Source organism: Petaurus breviceps, unplaced genomic scaffold, assembly GCF_028583685.1.
Source record: "Petaurus breviceps papuanus isolate PSGF00001 unplaced genomic scaffold, PetGlider_PUasm1.0 180, whole genome shotgun sequence".
NCBI lineage: Eukaryota > Metazoa > Chordata > Mammalia > Diprotodontia > Petauridae > Petaurus > Petaurus breviceps.
The window spans coordinates 2,573,851-2,585,908 of record NW_027185782.1 but is presented as its reverse complement, the minus strand read 5'-3'; the positions used below and the strand labels follow the sequence as shown (position 1 = coordinate 2,585,908).

Here is a 12,058-nt window from a genome sequence, read left to right as displayed (position 1 = left end):
CTACTGTGTGTCAGGTAGCATAGTAGGCCTTAGAGCTAAAAAGACTCAATGGTAGTTGTGTGACTAAGGAAATCGCCTCTTGGCCTGTTTCTTCCTCTATAAAATAGGCTTGCTGCTAGGACGCCATTTTGTGGATCATAAAATGCTCAGATAAACATGCAGGGGGTGACTGAGCCAAAGGCCATCTTTTCCCAGCCTCTGCCTCTGATTATATGGGTCCAGATCCCATCCTCTTACATGGGCATATTTATTGAATTAAGGTAACACAAGCTAAGTGAAGCAGATGGGCACAAGCAAGTAGAACCATCAAGAGAGATGCCCACCTTACCACCGATGAGTCCAGGAGGACAACACAACCTACGTGTTGCAGAAAGTACAACTGATCCTGCTTGGTTCTCTGAGTCAACAATTCCTGCACCAGAGCAGTACAACGTAGGGTTCCCCATCCTCCTGTCCCCACAAGCTCAGCTCGGCTGTGAATAGACAAGGGAGCAGAGGAGTGGCAGCTGCTAAGGGTGAGGACCCTTCCTGGTTCTGCCCTAGGCCAACCCACTGCTGTCTCCTGGGCCACTGTTCAGGTTTTACCATGAACCACGACCCCGTTCCCTGACCCACAATGAGTCTCAGGAAGTCTGGGAAGAGCTAGGACACTAACGTGGGATTGTTTCAGAGACACAAAAAGGCCCAGAAAAGTTACCTTCCCATCCAATAAAGGATCTATTCCAGCAGATCCAATCCTGGTCCCCCAAATGATTCCCCTGGAGTGTGAATGGTCCAGGGAAGAATGGAAGACTAGAGCCTCATGACTTCATCTCCTCCCTGGAAGTGTTGCACGCTACCCCCCTCCCATCTCTCCCCACAATATTATGGAGCAGCAGAGTACCCCCGACACCCCAGGGACAAAGCAGAATGAGACAAAGGAGGCAACCGACAGGGGTGTTTACAGCTGTTTTTAGTGGTCTTTATATACAAGAAAAATGAATGTTTTGCGTTTCATTTTTGTCCTTTTTTTGGGTTTTTAAAATTATTTTTAAAGCCCCCCTCCCCCAAAAGTGCATTTTAATCCATTTCTTTTTTCTCCCACACGTTATAAACACTCAGATACAGTCCATGGAATGTCTTCTCTGTGCTTGAATCTGCTGGCTGGGAAGCCCACCAGACCCCAGGGCTCTGAACCCCACTGACCACCTTGCCAGCCCCCCTTCCTCCCTATCAAGAGGAAGGGACTGGCTGAAAGCTCTTTTGTGCCTCTGCCCCCTCCACACAGCCACTCCCCCACACGCCCCAATAAAGTTTAAATCTGTATATATAGATATAGAGAGAGAGCTAGACTTGGCTCCGGGGACTCGGTCATCCTGCAGACACTAGGCTCCCCCAAGCTCAAGCCGGACTCAGCCGCACGCTTCCTCTGCTTAAATAACTCTTTAAAATAAACTGCAAATATAAATATCTTTCTTTCTTAAAAAATAGTTTTCTATTCTCCAATCCGGCTGCCTGAACAATCTAAACTCCGGAGCTGGGGAGCTCACGGCTGGGCAAGGAAGTGTCTGGTGTGGGGGGGGAGGGGGGAGGAATGGACTCCCCAGAGTACAAAGACAGGTCCTCCCCCTGCTCCCCAGCATCTCTGAGTGCTTCGTTCCTCCTCTCTCTTGCCCTCAAGTCCCTGGGTTGAATCCTTTCCTCCATGCTGACCTCCAGCCTTGGCCATGTGCAACAGAACCACACTCCCTTCGTGGTCAGTGGGTCTAATTAGTGCAAAGAACGACACCCCAATCCTCAACCCCCCCCCTTCTGTCCCAGAAGCAGGGTCTTTGCCCGGCTCTCGTCCCACTCTGACCTCTGGGGGTAGGAGGGGAGTTAAAAGGGACAGATGCAACAAGCTTGGTTACAAAGGTCATTGAGGGGGTTGGGGGGGATTAAGTTTGTGGAATGGCTGTGGGGACCCTAAACATGGAGGCAGGGACAGGTATCCCTGACGGGACCAGGTGTCAGGAAGCCTGGAGGCCTCCTGGGCCTGGCCCTTGGCTGTCCCCCATCCCTGCCCATCCTCAGGCACTCTGGCCCCATGAGGGGACAGCATACTTTGGTACTACTGCCTGACAACCCGTGGACTGCCAGGCCGGCCAGTGCAGACCCCCTCTCTTCGTCCTGCCCCTGCCCCTTGTCCATCACATTACATTCACTGGTTCCTGTTTTAAATAGTATTTTTGCATGGTCTTGGTGAGTTTTTTCTATTTTTTAATCTCAGAGGGAGAGAGGAGGGGAGAAGCAGCATCAGACACATGGCCGAGCCCCCTCCAGCCCCCACCCCAGCTGTGAGCTCCCCTCTGGCTGACCCTGTCTAGAGACACCAGCAGCAGGGGAGCACGGGAGCTCCTCCGCATCCCACTGGGGTTGGTCCCCTGAGACCCTTGGCTCCTGGGGACAATGTCCATTCCCCCGGGGCCTTGCCTCCAGCGAGCCCTGGCCCAGTAGTGGACACACAAACACGGTTTCACCACCATGGAAGGAAGGAAGGAAGGAAGGAAGGAAGGAAGGAAGGAAGGAAGGAAGGAAGGAAGGAAGGAACAATTTTGTCTTGTTGCTGTCATTTAAAAACAAAACCATGGAACAAATCAATTTCGCTGTTTCTGTTGATGATCGGCATGTTCCCCACCACCACCACCACACACACACACTTTGCTTTTCTGTGTTTTTTTTTCCTGAAATGCAATAATTCTTTGGCAACACTTTATCACAACCTTAATTTAAAAATAAAAATAAAATCAATCCAGGTTTATATACACTATGTGAATGAACAGGGAGAGCCGGGCAGCCTGTCTGAGGTCCCATGCACGGGGAAGGAGGTTAAGGCAGAACGGGCCTAGGGACAGCAGGTTCACAGGAGGCGGGCAGCGGGCGCGCAGGCAGGCAGCGGGAGAAGAAGGGGAGCTGGGTTTTAGTGCAAACCTTTTTGAGGCTTGTGTTAAAGTGTTGCTTACATGTCCTATCCCCCTCCCCCCTTCTAACTTCATGTCGTCAGCAGATGAAGGGGTGGTATCTGTGTTCCCCAAATGCAGCTGCCCACCAGGCACTGCCAGGACGAGGCAGGCTCTGGGCCTACAGAGGCTTCAGTTGGGAAGTAGCTCTGACTGGTTTTATTGCTGAGGGGCCCCAGGAAGAGAGGAGGGGGAGGTCCTGAGGTCACACCTGGGGAAATGTTCCCCAGAAATGCCCCCCTCTGCTCCCCTCCCCCTTGCTGGGGAGCCTGTCCCTCCTCCCTCCCTGGAGCAGATGGTGATTCCAAAATAGCTCACCCTGTGATTTTTCAGGTGTGAAATAGGCCAGGCTGAGGCTGGGAGGGGCGAGAGTAGTCAGCCAAGGCTGGGTTCCAGCTCCCACTTGGGGGATGGAAGGATGAAGTGGGGGTCCCTGCCCCACCTGCCCTGTCCCAGGGACCCTGAGACATGGGGGGAGGGAGGGGGGACAGGACTTTTTAAAGCCACCTTCTATGAAAACTTCCCTTTTTTTTTAACTTCTCAAAGGTGTACAGGGAAAGGGAAGGAGGGAGTCAGGAGATAGGCTGTTGGCGGCTGAAGCTAAGGAAACAGATACCACCACTTAGGGGCTTTACCAGAAAGAACTCCAAAGTTGCGTCTATTTACAAGTCCGCACCGGGTTTTTGCATATGTGTGAGGGGGGCCAGTGCTAAGCAGAGGTACCCTCTAGGAGTATAGGAGTTAGAGCGGCCAGGGCACAGGGCCCTCTCTCCCTGCTGGCCACGGATCAGGGGTGGGGCAGAGCCAGGAGCCTTGGGGATGCCCCAAAAGTCTCTCCTCCCAGGAAATTGCAGAAAGCCCTGGGAGGGGGTGAGCGGGGACCAGGGCTATGTTGACAGGTGAGAACTCAGATAGACCTGTCCACAGAGCCTGGTAAGGTCTGGTCTCTGGAAGATGTTGCCCCCGACACCATTTCCCCATTCATGGCCTAAATGGGATGGGCATCCCAGGGAGAGGCCCTCATTTGACAGTCAGTGCCTTAGAATAAAAACAAGGGTCTCAGGGGCAAAAGAGACCCTGAAATTGGGGACCTCCCCGATCCTGGGGCTCCATGCCTTTCAAGATGGCCACTCCAGGCAGACTCATTGTTAGCCATGTTTTTAGTCTGCCATGTTGGAATGAAGCCAAAAGGCAGGTCCTGAGGGAGTATGGGCAAGGAGTGGGAAATGGGGTGGAGGGGACATGAGGGGCCGAGGGCAATGGGAGGCAGGCATTTCAGAAAGACCATTCTGACTGGTCTAGCTGGTTGTAATGTAAGTGATCTAGACAAAGCCCTTTCTCAGAACTCCTTTCTCTCAGGAGACCCACTAGGGCCAGGAGCCACATCTCGGGCCAACAATGGCAAGTAAGACATGGAGAAAAACCATGAGAGAACCAAAGAGAGAACAAAATGAAGGGAAGGAGGAAAAAAAATCATCCCAACACAAAACCCCATATTCCTGCCTGAGATTCAAGCTTTGTTGCAATGGGCAAGTGTTCTAGAAGGTTCTAGTGCTATTGTAGAACCCCCTAAGCCCAGTTCCTGGTTCTACTGCGGGAAACAGAAGTGGATTCTGCATCAGTGGGTTTTTCTTTTTATTGTTTTTTACAAAAATAAATTGATTTTTAAAGGAATTTCTCTGCTTTTTTTCTTTTTTTGTAATAATCACTTTTTTTGTCTTTTTAATTTTCCATAGAAGTTGGTTGCAACTTGTAAACATGTTTTTAAATTAAGAATTCAGATAAAGTGTAGTACCCGTTCCATCACAAAGTGCTAAGACTTCAAACGTGGTTGGTTTTTTTGTCTTTTTCTACTTTTTTTCTTCCATTTTATAAATTTTTTTACTTATTGCTTTCACTGCATCAAACATCTGCACTCTCTCCTCCCCCTCCCCCACCTGCCTGGCCCTGGTCCTGGCACCAGCTGCCCTGACCACCCTGCCTCCCCCTCCCATCCTCTCTCTGCCGACATTCACCCTGTGCTGCCTCTCTGGAAAGGTGTTTTAAAAATAATCTAAAAAGTGCTTTTTGAGGGAAAGGGCTTTTAATCTCTGAACATCTCTTTCCCCAAGGGGGGCTGGCAAGGCCACACAGGCTGTTAAGTGGCCCCCCCACCTCCCCTGGCAGGGTGAGATGACGGGGTCCCTGATACGGCTCACCCTGGCCGGGCAGGGGGTTGCAGAGATGGAGAGGAAGCCCAGAGAGCAGGGACTCACACTAAGTAGTTAAGTGCAGAGGCAGGAGGAAGGAAGGGTCCCCTCAGTGTACCCCACTCCATTTCCCCAGTCTCCCCATCCCTGGGCCCCCTCTTCTCCTTTATTAGCCCAAGAAAATAAATATATTTGGGTTTCAAAGGCCAGGAGAGAGGGGGCTCAAGTAGGCATCTAGGAGCCATGACCCCCCATTCTCAACCTCCCCCACACCCCAGGAGAGTAAAAGCAGGAGTTGGGGGGAGGGCAGAAGGGTGGTTTTGGGGAATAGGAAAGTTGTGCGAGGGAGGGGGTGGGGACAACCCCCAATAAGTGCCCTGAGGAAAGGGGAGGGGTCAGCGGTGTGCAGAGCAAGGTCAAGGAGCAGGAGGGGAAGGGGCTATTTTAACGTCCACTAGCAGTAGACGGACATCTTTTAAGGTCTTGTCTGAAAGACTCAGGAAGAAGGACCCCCCACCACTCCCTGCCACCCCTTACAACATTACCTGGGGGGGAGGGGATGTGGGAGGGAACCAACCAACCAGTGAAAAATAAAAACCCAACTGTCAATCACCCCCACCCCACCTTGAACCCTCCAGAGCCCAACCAGGCCCAAATCAAGTCCTGGAGTTGGGACCTGGAGCCTGCCACCAATGCCACCACGAAAATGGCCTTGGATGGGCCAAAATCCAGATCCCTGGGTCCCCTCCCTGATGGAGAGGGGGGATGGCAGGCCTAGAAATAGTCTTCTTCTAAAAAATCATGGGGTCCTGGAAGGGAAGGGGATTGGAAGAGGGAGGGAGAAAACATCATTAAAGAGAAAATCGGAGGATAGAACTAACTAGATTTTGTGACGCTTCATATATATATATGTCTATATATATATATGTATATAGAGAGATCTGTATATAGATAGAATTTTTCTGTGTGTTTTTGGTTTTAGGAGAGTCCGGTTGTTAAGTTACCGTCAGCTGACCCTCCCGCTACATTCAACCTGCCCGGGGCCTCAGACTGGGGCTGCTCTTCTTCCTCGTCCTCTTCCTCTTCCTCCTTAAAGTGCTTCTCGGGCCGGTGGCGCCGGCCGTCCTGGGCCACTGGTGCGGGGGCTGGAGCAGCCCCCGCCCCCGAGTCGCGCACCCGTGGCTTGCGGCCTCGGCGGGAGGGGATTCCGTTGCAGCCGTCCTTCTTGAGGTGCCTGTGCAAGTGGTCGGAGCGGACGAAAGTCTTGAAGCAGCTCTCGCACTGGTAGGGCCGCAGGCCCGTGTGCACCCGCATGTGGTTCTTCAAGTCGTAGTTGTGGGCAAAGGCAGCCCCACACTGCTGGCACAGATAGGGCTTCTCACCCGTGTGCTTCCGCATGTGGACCTTCAGCTTGTCCTGCCTGCAGGGGGCAAAGACAAGGGCTTAGGGGTACACAACAGGCCCCTCACAGGCACTGACTACAGCCCCTTCCCTGCCCGGAGATGCCCGGGCACCGCCAACCCCCACAAAACCCAGGAGCCAAGAGGCTCAGGAGGGGAGGGGGCTTCCTCTGCAATGGACTCTTCCCTGCCCAGTGCTGCCCAATCTCTGTTCCCCCTGTTCCAAGCCAAGGACCAATTGTAGGAGCACAGACTTAGAGCTAAGGAGAACACCTAGCTGAACGTCTAAAATGAAGTCATTTTAGAGATGAGGAAATGGAGTATCTGAACAGGACAGAGCCTTGCCCAGGGTCACAGATGGTGACAGAGCAAGTGACTGAGGCAGATGTGAGCCCAGGACTCCACACCCAGGGCTCTCTGACCTAAGCCGTGGAGAGGGAACAGAGGCTCCTGTCCCCCCACCCAAAGCCTCTGAACAAGGCCCCCAGAGTGGGACAGAGGGCCAGAATACAGCCAGGCCTACCTACAGAATCAAACAATCTCTTCTTTCCTCCATACTAAGCGAGGAAGGCTTGGGGGGCTTTTCAGGGGTTCCTGCCACACCCAGAGCTGCCTAGGACCCAGCTGCCCTCCAGAGGAAAACCTTGAAGCAGGAAGGGGATTAAAAAGGATCTCCAAAGGGGCTGTGCCCACCTTCATAAGGAAAACAGGGTTCTGCAGGTGCCCCTTCCTGCCCACCTCTCCCCAAACCTAACATAGGTATGAGACAAGAGGAGGATGGCACCCAGGCTCTCAGATCTAGAGCTGGAAAGGGGCACGAAGGTCCCCTAGTCCAGTCCTCAGTTTACCAAGGAGAAAAAATCAAGTATGCCCTCCTGCCCCAAGCCATCCTGGGTTGCCTCTCTCCCATTCAGAGCTCCCTGAGGCCTCTAGGCATGGGGGGGGGGAGGGGACGGGGGGAGTCTCAGGCCCCATTGCACATGGAGGCCAAGGTCTGAGTGAAGCCCATCATCCCCCCCTAGAGCTGTCTGCTAAGTGGGAGGGACACATTCCTGTCCCCAGGCATGAGGCCTAGAAGCCAGCAGCCCCAGGGGGTCCTAGGACCGCCCCTGCACTGCCCCACTCAGGGCCCTCCTTCCCAGAAGGGCAGCATCTGGTCCACTGCTGCCTTTCTTTCTCCAGCACCTGGCATACTACAGGTGCTCAAGGCCTGTTGGCTGACTGACTGACTGATTCTCGGATCTCACCTGCCTGCTTCTGTACAATCTAAGTGGACCAGTCACTTTCCCATTTACTGTCTCGTTTGATCTTCACAGCTCTGAGAGGGAGGCTAAAAAGGGGGATGATGGGGAAAGTGAGCCTGAAAAAGAGAAAATGACTTGGCCACGGTCACCCGACTAGAACAAAGGTCTCCATGAGGAAGCTCTCCTGACTTGGCTGACAGGCAGGGCCCTACATGCTCCCCACAGCCTCGCTTGGGAGGGGCAAGGTCCCTTCCTGGCCTCCCCACAGTTACTCTTGGTGAGCTGGGGCTGGAGGTGGGAGGCAGTGGGTTTCCTAACCCCTTGGTGACGATGGTATAATTATGGCCCAGTCTCTGCCACAGGCCCCTGTCTTACTCAATGTGCCTGGTGACTCACTGGGGGCCCCTGCTGACTCCTGGTCCTATGAGAGGGTGGGAAGGAGGGGCCTAGCTAAGGGGGATGGCTGGGGTTGGGGTAGGGGGGAAGGCTTCAAGCCCCTGGCCAGAGTAGGAAAAAAAAGGCTGCCCAGGGTTGGGGAGGGGGGAAGCCCAGGGCAGGCCCAGCTCCAAAGGCTAAAGGTCTCAGAGAACCAGGGGCTACCTGGGAGCCAAAGCCTGAGGGGCCAATGTGGGAAGGAGCTAAGGGGCAGACTACAGCAAGCTTCCTGCTCTGCCTGGTAGGGGGGAAGAGCCAAATTCTCAATAAAGAAGGTGCTCTGACAGTCTCCAGAGTCACAGGGCCTGGGTTTGAATCCAGACTACACTGCTCCCTTATGTGGCCAGGGCCAAATGACTTCCCCTCCTAAGTTTCAGTTTCCCCATAACTGACATGGAGCTAATAATAATTCATGTTTTTCTATGCTTTCTTTTTATGTCTTGCAAAGCTCTTTCTTCACAGCCAGCAGTACATAGATTGTCCCCATTCTACTGATGAGGAAATGAGGCCAGAAGGGCATGTGAGCAGCTCCAGGTGACTGTCTTTATCCCTCCCTCCCCTCTCATGGCATAAGAAAGATCCCCAGACACAGGAGAGTGAGAGCACCAGGGACCCTCATGCACTCCCACCTGTGATTCAAAGTGAAACCAAGCTCTGGGCCAGGGCAAGTCCCCTGTGGGCCCCCAGGGACACAGGGCCCAGCACAGAGTGGGGCAGGCTCAGGTCCAGTGGGCATCACCTAGAAAGCCACCCTTGGACTTTGCTCATGTGCTGTATAGCCCTTAATAGTTGCTTCCCCTGGCTGAAGCTCAGTTCCTTCATGTATAACGTGGGAAAAATAACACAACATACATACTCCACCTGCAGACACACTACTCCACTGACATAATCATGTAAAGAAAGTACTTCTGGGCCTTAACTGAAATTCCAAGGGACTGCTCTTTCTGCCTGTGCAGGTGGCCCCTGAACATCTCTGAGCCCTAGAGCTCAGCCCTCAGCATGTCCAGCCCTGACTGCCAGGGTCATCTGAACCTTGATTTGCTCTGTCTCCTCTGGGTGGGTCCCGATTCCTTCAGCATCCTGGAAACTCCCTGGGTCCCTTTTTTCCCCGGCTGGACGATCTCTCACCACGTGAAGCCAAGCACAAAAGTGAACTTCCAAGGAGGGCTCGGGGAAGAATCACAGACTGGTCAGGCTTGGGCTCCCCTCCCCACCCCTTGGGATGAGGGCTTCTGCTTCACCTTGGATGAAGGGCCTAGCACTTTCCACTGGGCCCCACAGACCCTGACGAGAGCAGCACCTACTCGATCACTTTTCTCTCCAATTTTAGGGGTGAAAGGACCTCAGGTATAACCTGGGCCAAGTTACCAGAGAGAAGAGGAAAATGAGGGCCAAGGAAAGGAAGTACTTTACTTGAGGTCACCCTGTGACGAGTCCAGCAAGGACCAGACTGGACCCTGGGCTTCCTGCCTCTCTGTCTGGGCTCTCTCCACCAACCTGAGCTGGCTCTTGGTGCAGAACTGACATTCCAGGCCTTTTGAGCAGGACACACCCCTACTTGTCTACTCAAGTATGAGGAGGGGGGTCTCTAGCAGAGATGGAAAACAATCTTGCTCACCTCCTACCCTCCCCAGGCTTTCTGTGTTGGGAATGAAGGTTCCTCTTACAGCTGGGTAGGGGGCCAGCCAGGGGTACAGGGAGGGCCCACAGAGAACCTGGGACAATGGCATTTTTCTTTAAAATTTTCACACTGGGTGGGGCTGGGGGAACCCCAGGCTGGGCCCAAGGGAGAGCTGAGTCACTGGCCCCAAAGTGTGGGGTGGGGGTGGGGGTAGGTTGGTGGGAGGAGGAGCTCTCAGGGAAAGAGAAAGGCCAGTAAGGGGTAGTGGGAGAAGCCAGCTTGTTGAGGGAAAGCAGAAGGGAGCAAGCCCCAAGAGACAGATCCTCTCCCTAGCCTGGCCTGACCTATCTCTTCCCCTCTTCTCTTCCTCCTTTTCTGACTCTTCCTCATCAGATCAGAGCAGAGGACCCTGGGCTCTCGTTTCTGAGGCCCAGTGACCCCTACTCTTCCCCAGGGGCCTCACAGTCTAAGCTCTTGCCCCATGCAGGAATCCAAAGAACCACACAGAGAATGTGAGAGCTGGAAGGGGGCTGGGAGATCACCTCCCAGAGGAGTCACTGAGCTAGGAGGCAGGAGGCCAGGACTGGAGCCCCAGCAGCTTGGCTACCAGGTGAGGTCTTCTTTGCTCTTTCTCCCCAACCCCAGAGCAGCCCTGCCTGCTCAGCAGGAGCCAGCTCTGCAGATGGTCTCATTCCCTTTCCAGCTCCCTCGTCCCCTGCCCCAGGGAGCAGGCCCCAGCACCTCACCTGGTGAATCGGACTTTACAGATGTTACACTCATAGGGCTTTTCCCCGGTGTGGGTGCGAATGTGACGGGGCAGCTTGCCGGCCCCCTGGATCACCTTCTCACAGATGGGGCACTTCTGGAATGCTTTGGCCCTGATCTTCTTCTCTACCTTCTGGGACCATGACGGGTAGACATCGCCCTCATGGGAGCCACTGAAATACTTCAAGTAATAATCCATGACGCCCTCATCCTCCTTGCGCTGATCCTCCTCACTGCCCCCACCACCAGCCTGCCGCCCCACCGAGGTGATCATCTGTTGCAGCAGGGCACTGGCAGCCAGCCCGTCCACCTCTGCCCCATCGCCGTCCTCCCCATCAGCCGTCCCCGACACGAGGCCGGGGGAGTCCCCTGGCTCTGGCGCCTCTGAGAGGGAGGCACCTTCCTCCTCACCCCCAGCACCACCACCACGGCCTCCATAGTGCCCATTCTGCGAGGGGGGGAAGAGGCTGGCCCCTGAGGCTGCCTCCTCATCACGGTCAGGCCACAGGCCCTGACTGTTGTCTGGGTCACCATCGTTGGCCTTTGGTCGCTCACCCTGGGCATAAAAGTCCAGGCCGTTGCATTCACCACCAGTGGCTCCTGTGGCTGCCGCGGCTGCAGCTGCCGCCGCCGCCTCCTCATCCTCCTCATCCTCCGGGCCGGCAAAGCTGGGGTTGGTCCACGGGAAGCTGTTAGGGAGGCTGTTGATGGGGTTGCTCTGGAAGAATTCAAGGTACTCCTTGGCTCTGAGGTGGTTCCGCTGATCAATTTGATCTACTAAATCCATCTGGTCATTCTTGGCCAGAATTTGGCGGTCCAGGAGGTCGGCGCAAACGTCACTGACGGCCGGGATCTCCAGCAGGCGAGCAGCGTTGAGGATGTCACTGACATTGGATGTGCTGACGGTGAGGGTTGCTGTGTAGGCAAAGTCCACCAGGGCGGTGAGGGCTTCCGCACTCACAAAGTCGATCTCGTAGACATTCTGCTGGTCCACCACAGCGCCCGACGTGAAAAGCTTCTTGAAGTATTGGCTGCAGGCAGCCAGCACAGAGCGGTGGGTGGGGAACTCTCGGCCCTCCACCAGGATGACCACGTCACACAGTAGGCCATGGGTCCTCTGTTCATTCAGGCTACTCAGAATGTCGCTGCTGTGGTCAGGGAAGGGGATCCCGATGGGGCCATCCACACCACCGGCCATCTTCCACGCCAAGATCTGGACAGGATGGGGGAGAGGGAGAGAATGAAGTAGTGCCCATGGAGCAGAATCTGCCACCACCCACCACCCCAAACCAGCTTCCCCACTTCCAGCCTTCAGGAAGAGCAGAACAGGGCGGCCAATTTCACTCGAGTCAAGCCTTGTTCCTCAATGACCCTCCACGTCCACAAGGCCTGTGGCCCCTCCCTGTGCCCGCCCACCCTGCCCTCC

General features: G+C 54.5%; 1 protein-coding gene across 5 annotated transcripts in view; it reads right to left on the bottom strand.

The window, feature by feature from the left end:
- Positions 1-935: 935 nt before the first annotated feature.
- ZBTB7A (zinc finger and BTB domain containing 7A) overlaps positions 936-12,058 on the bottom strand; it is a 57,562-nt gene continuing 46,439 nt past the window's right edge. For 4 of the 5 annotated variants that reach the window (XM_069086830.1, XM_069086827.1, XM_069086828.1 and 1 more), the window contains exons 2-3: positions 10,614-11,845; positions 936-6,587 (exon numbers count right to left, since the gene is read on the bottom strand). In XM_069086830.1, the coding sequence (XP_068942931.1) occupies positions 6,146-6,587; positions 10,614-11,830 (1,659 nt within the window). In that variant the 5' untranslated portion in view covers positions 11,831-11,845 and the 3' untranslated portion in view covers positions 936-6,145. Of the gene's footprint in view, positions 6,588-10,613; positions 11,846-12,058 lie in introns of those variants that run through there. The other variant, XR_011168110.1, reaches the window with a different exon arrangement.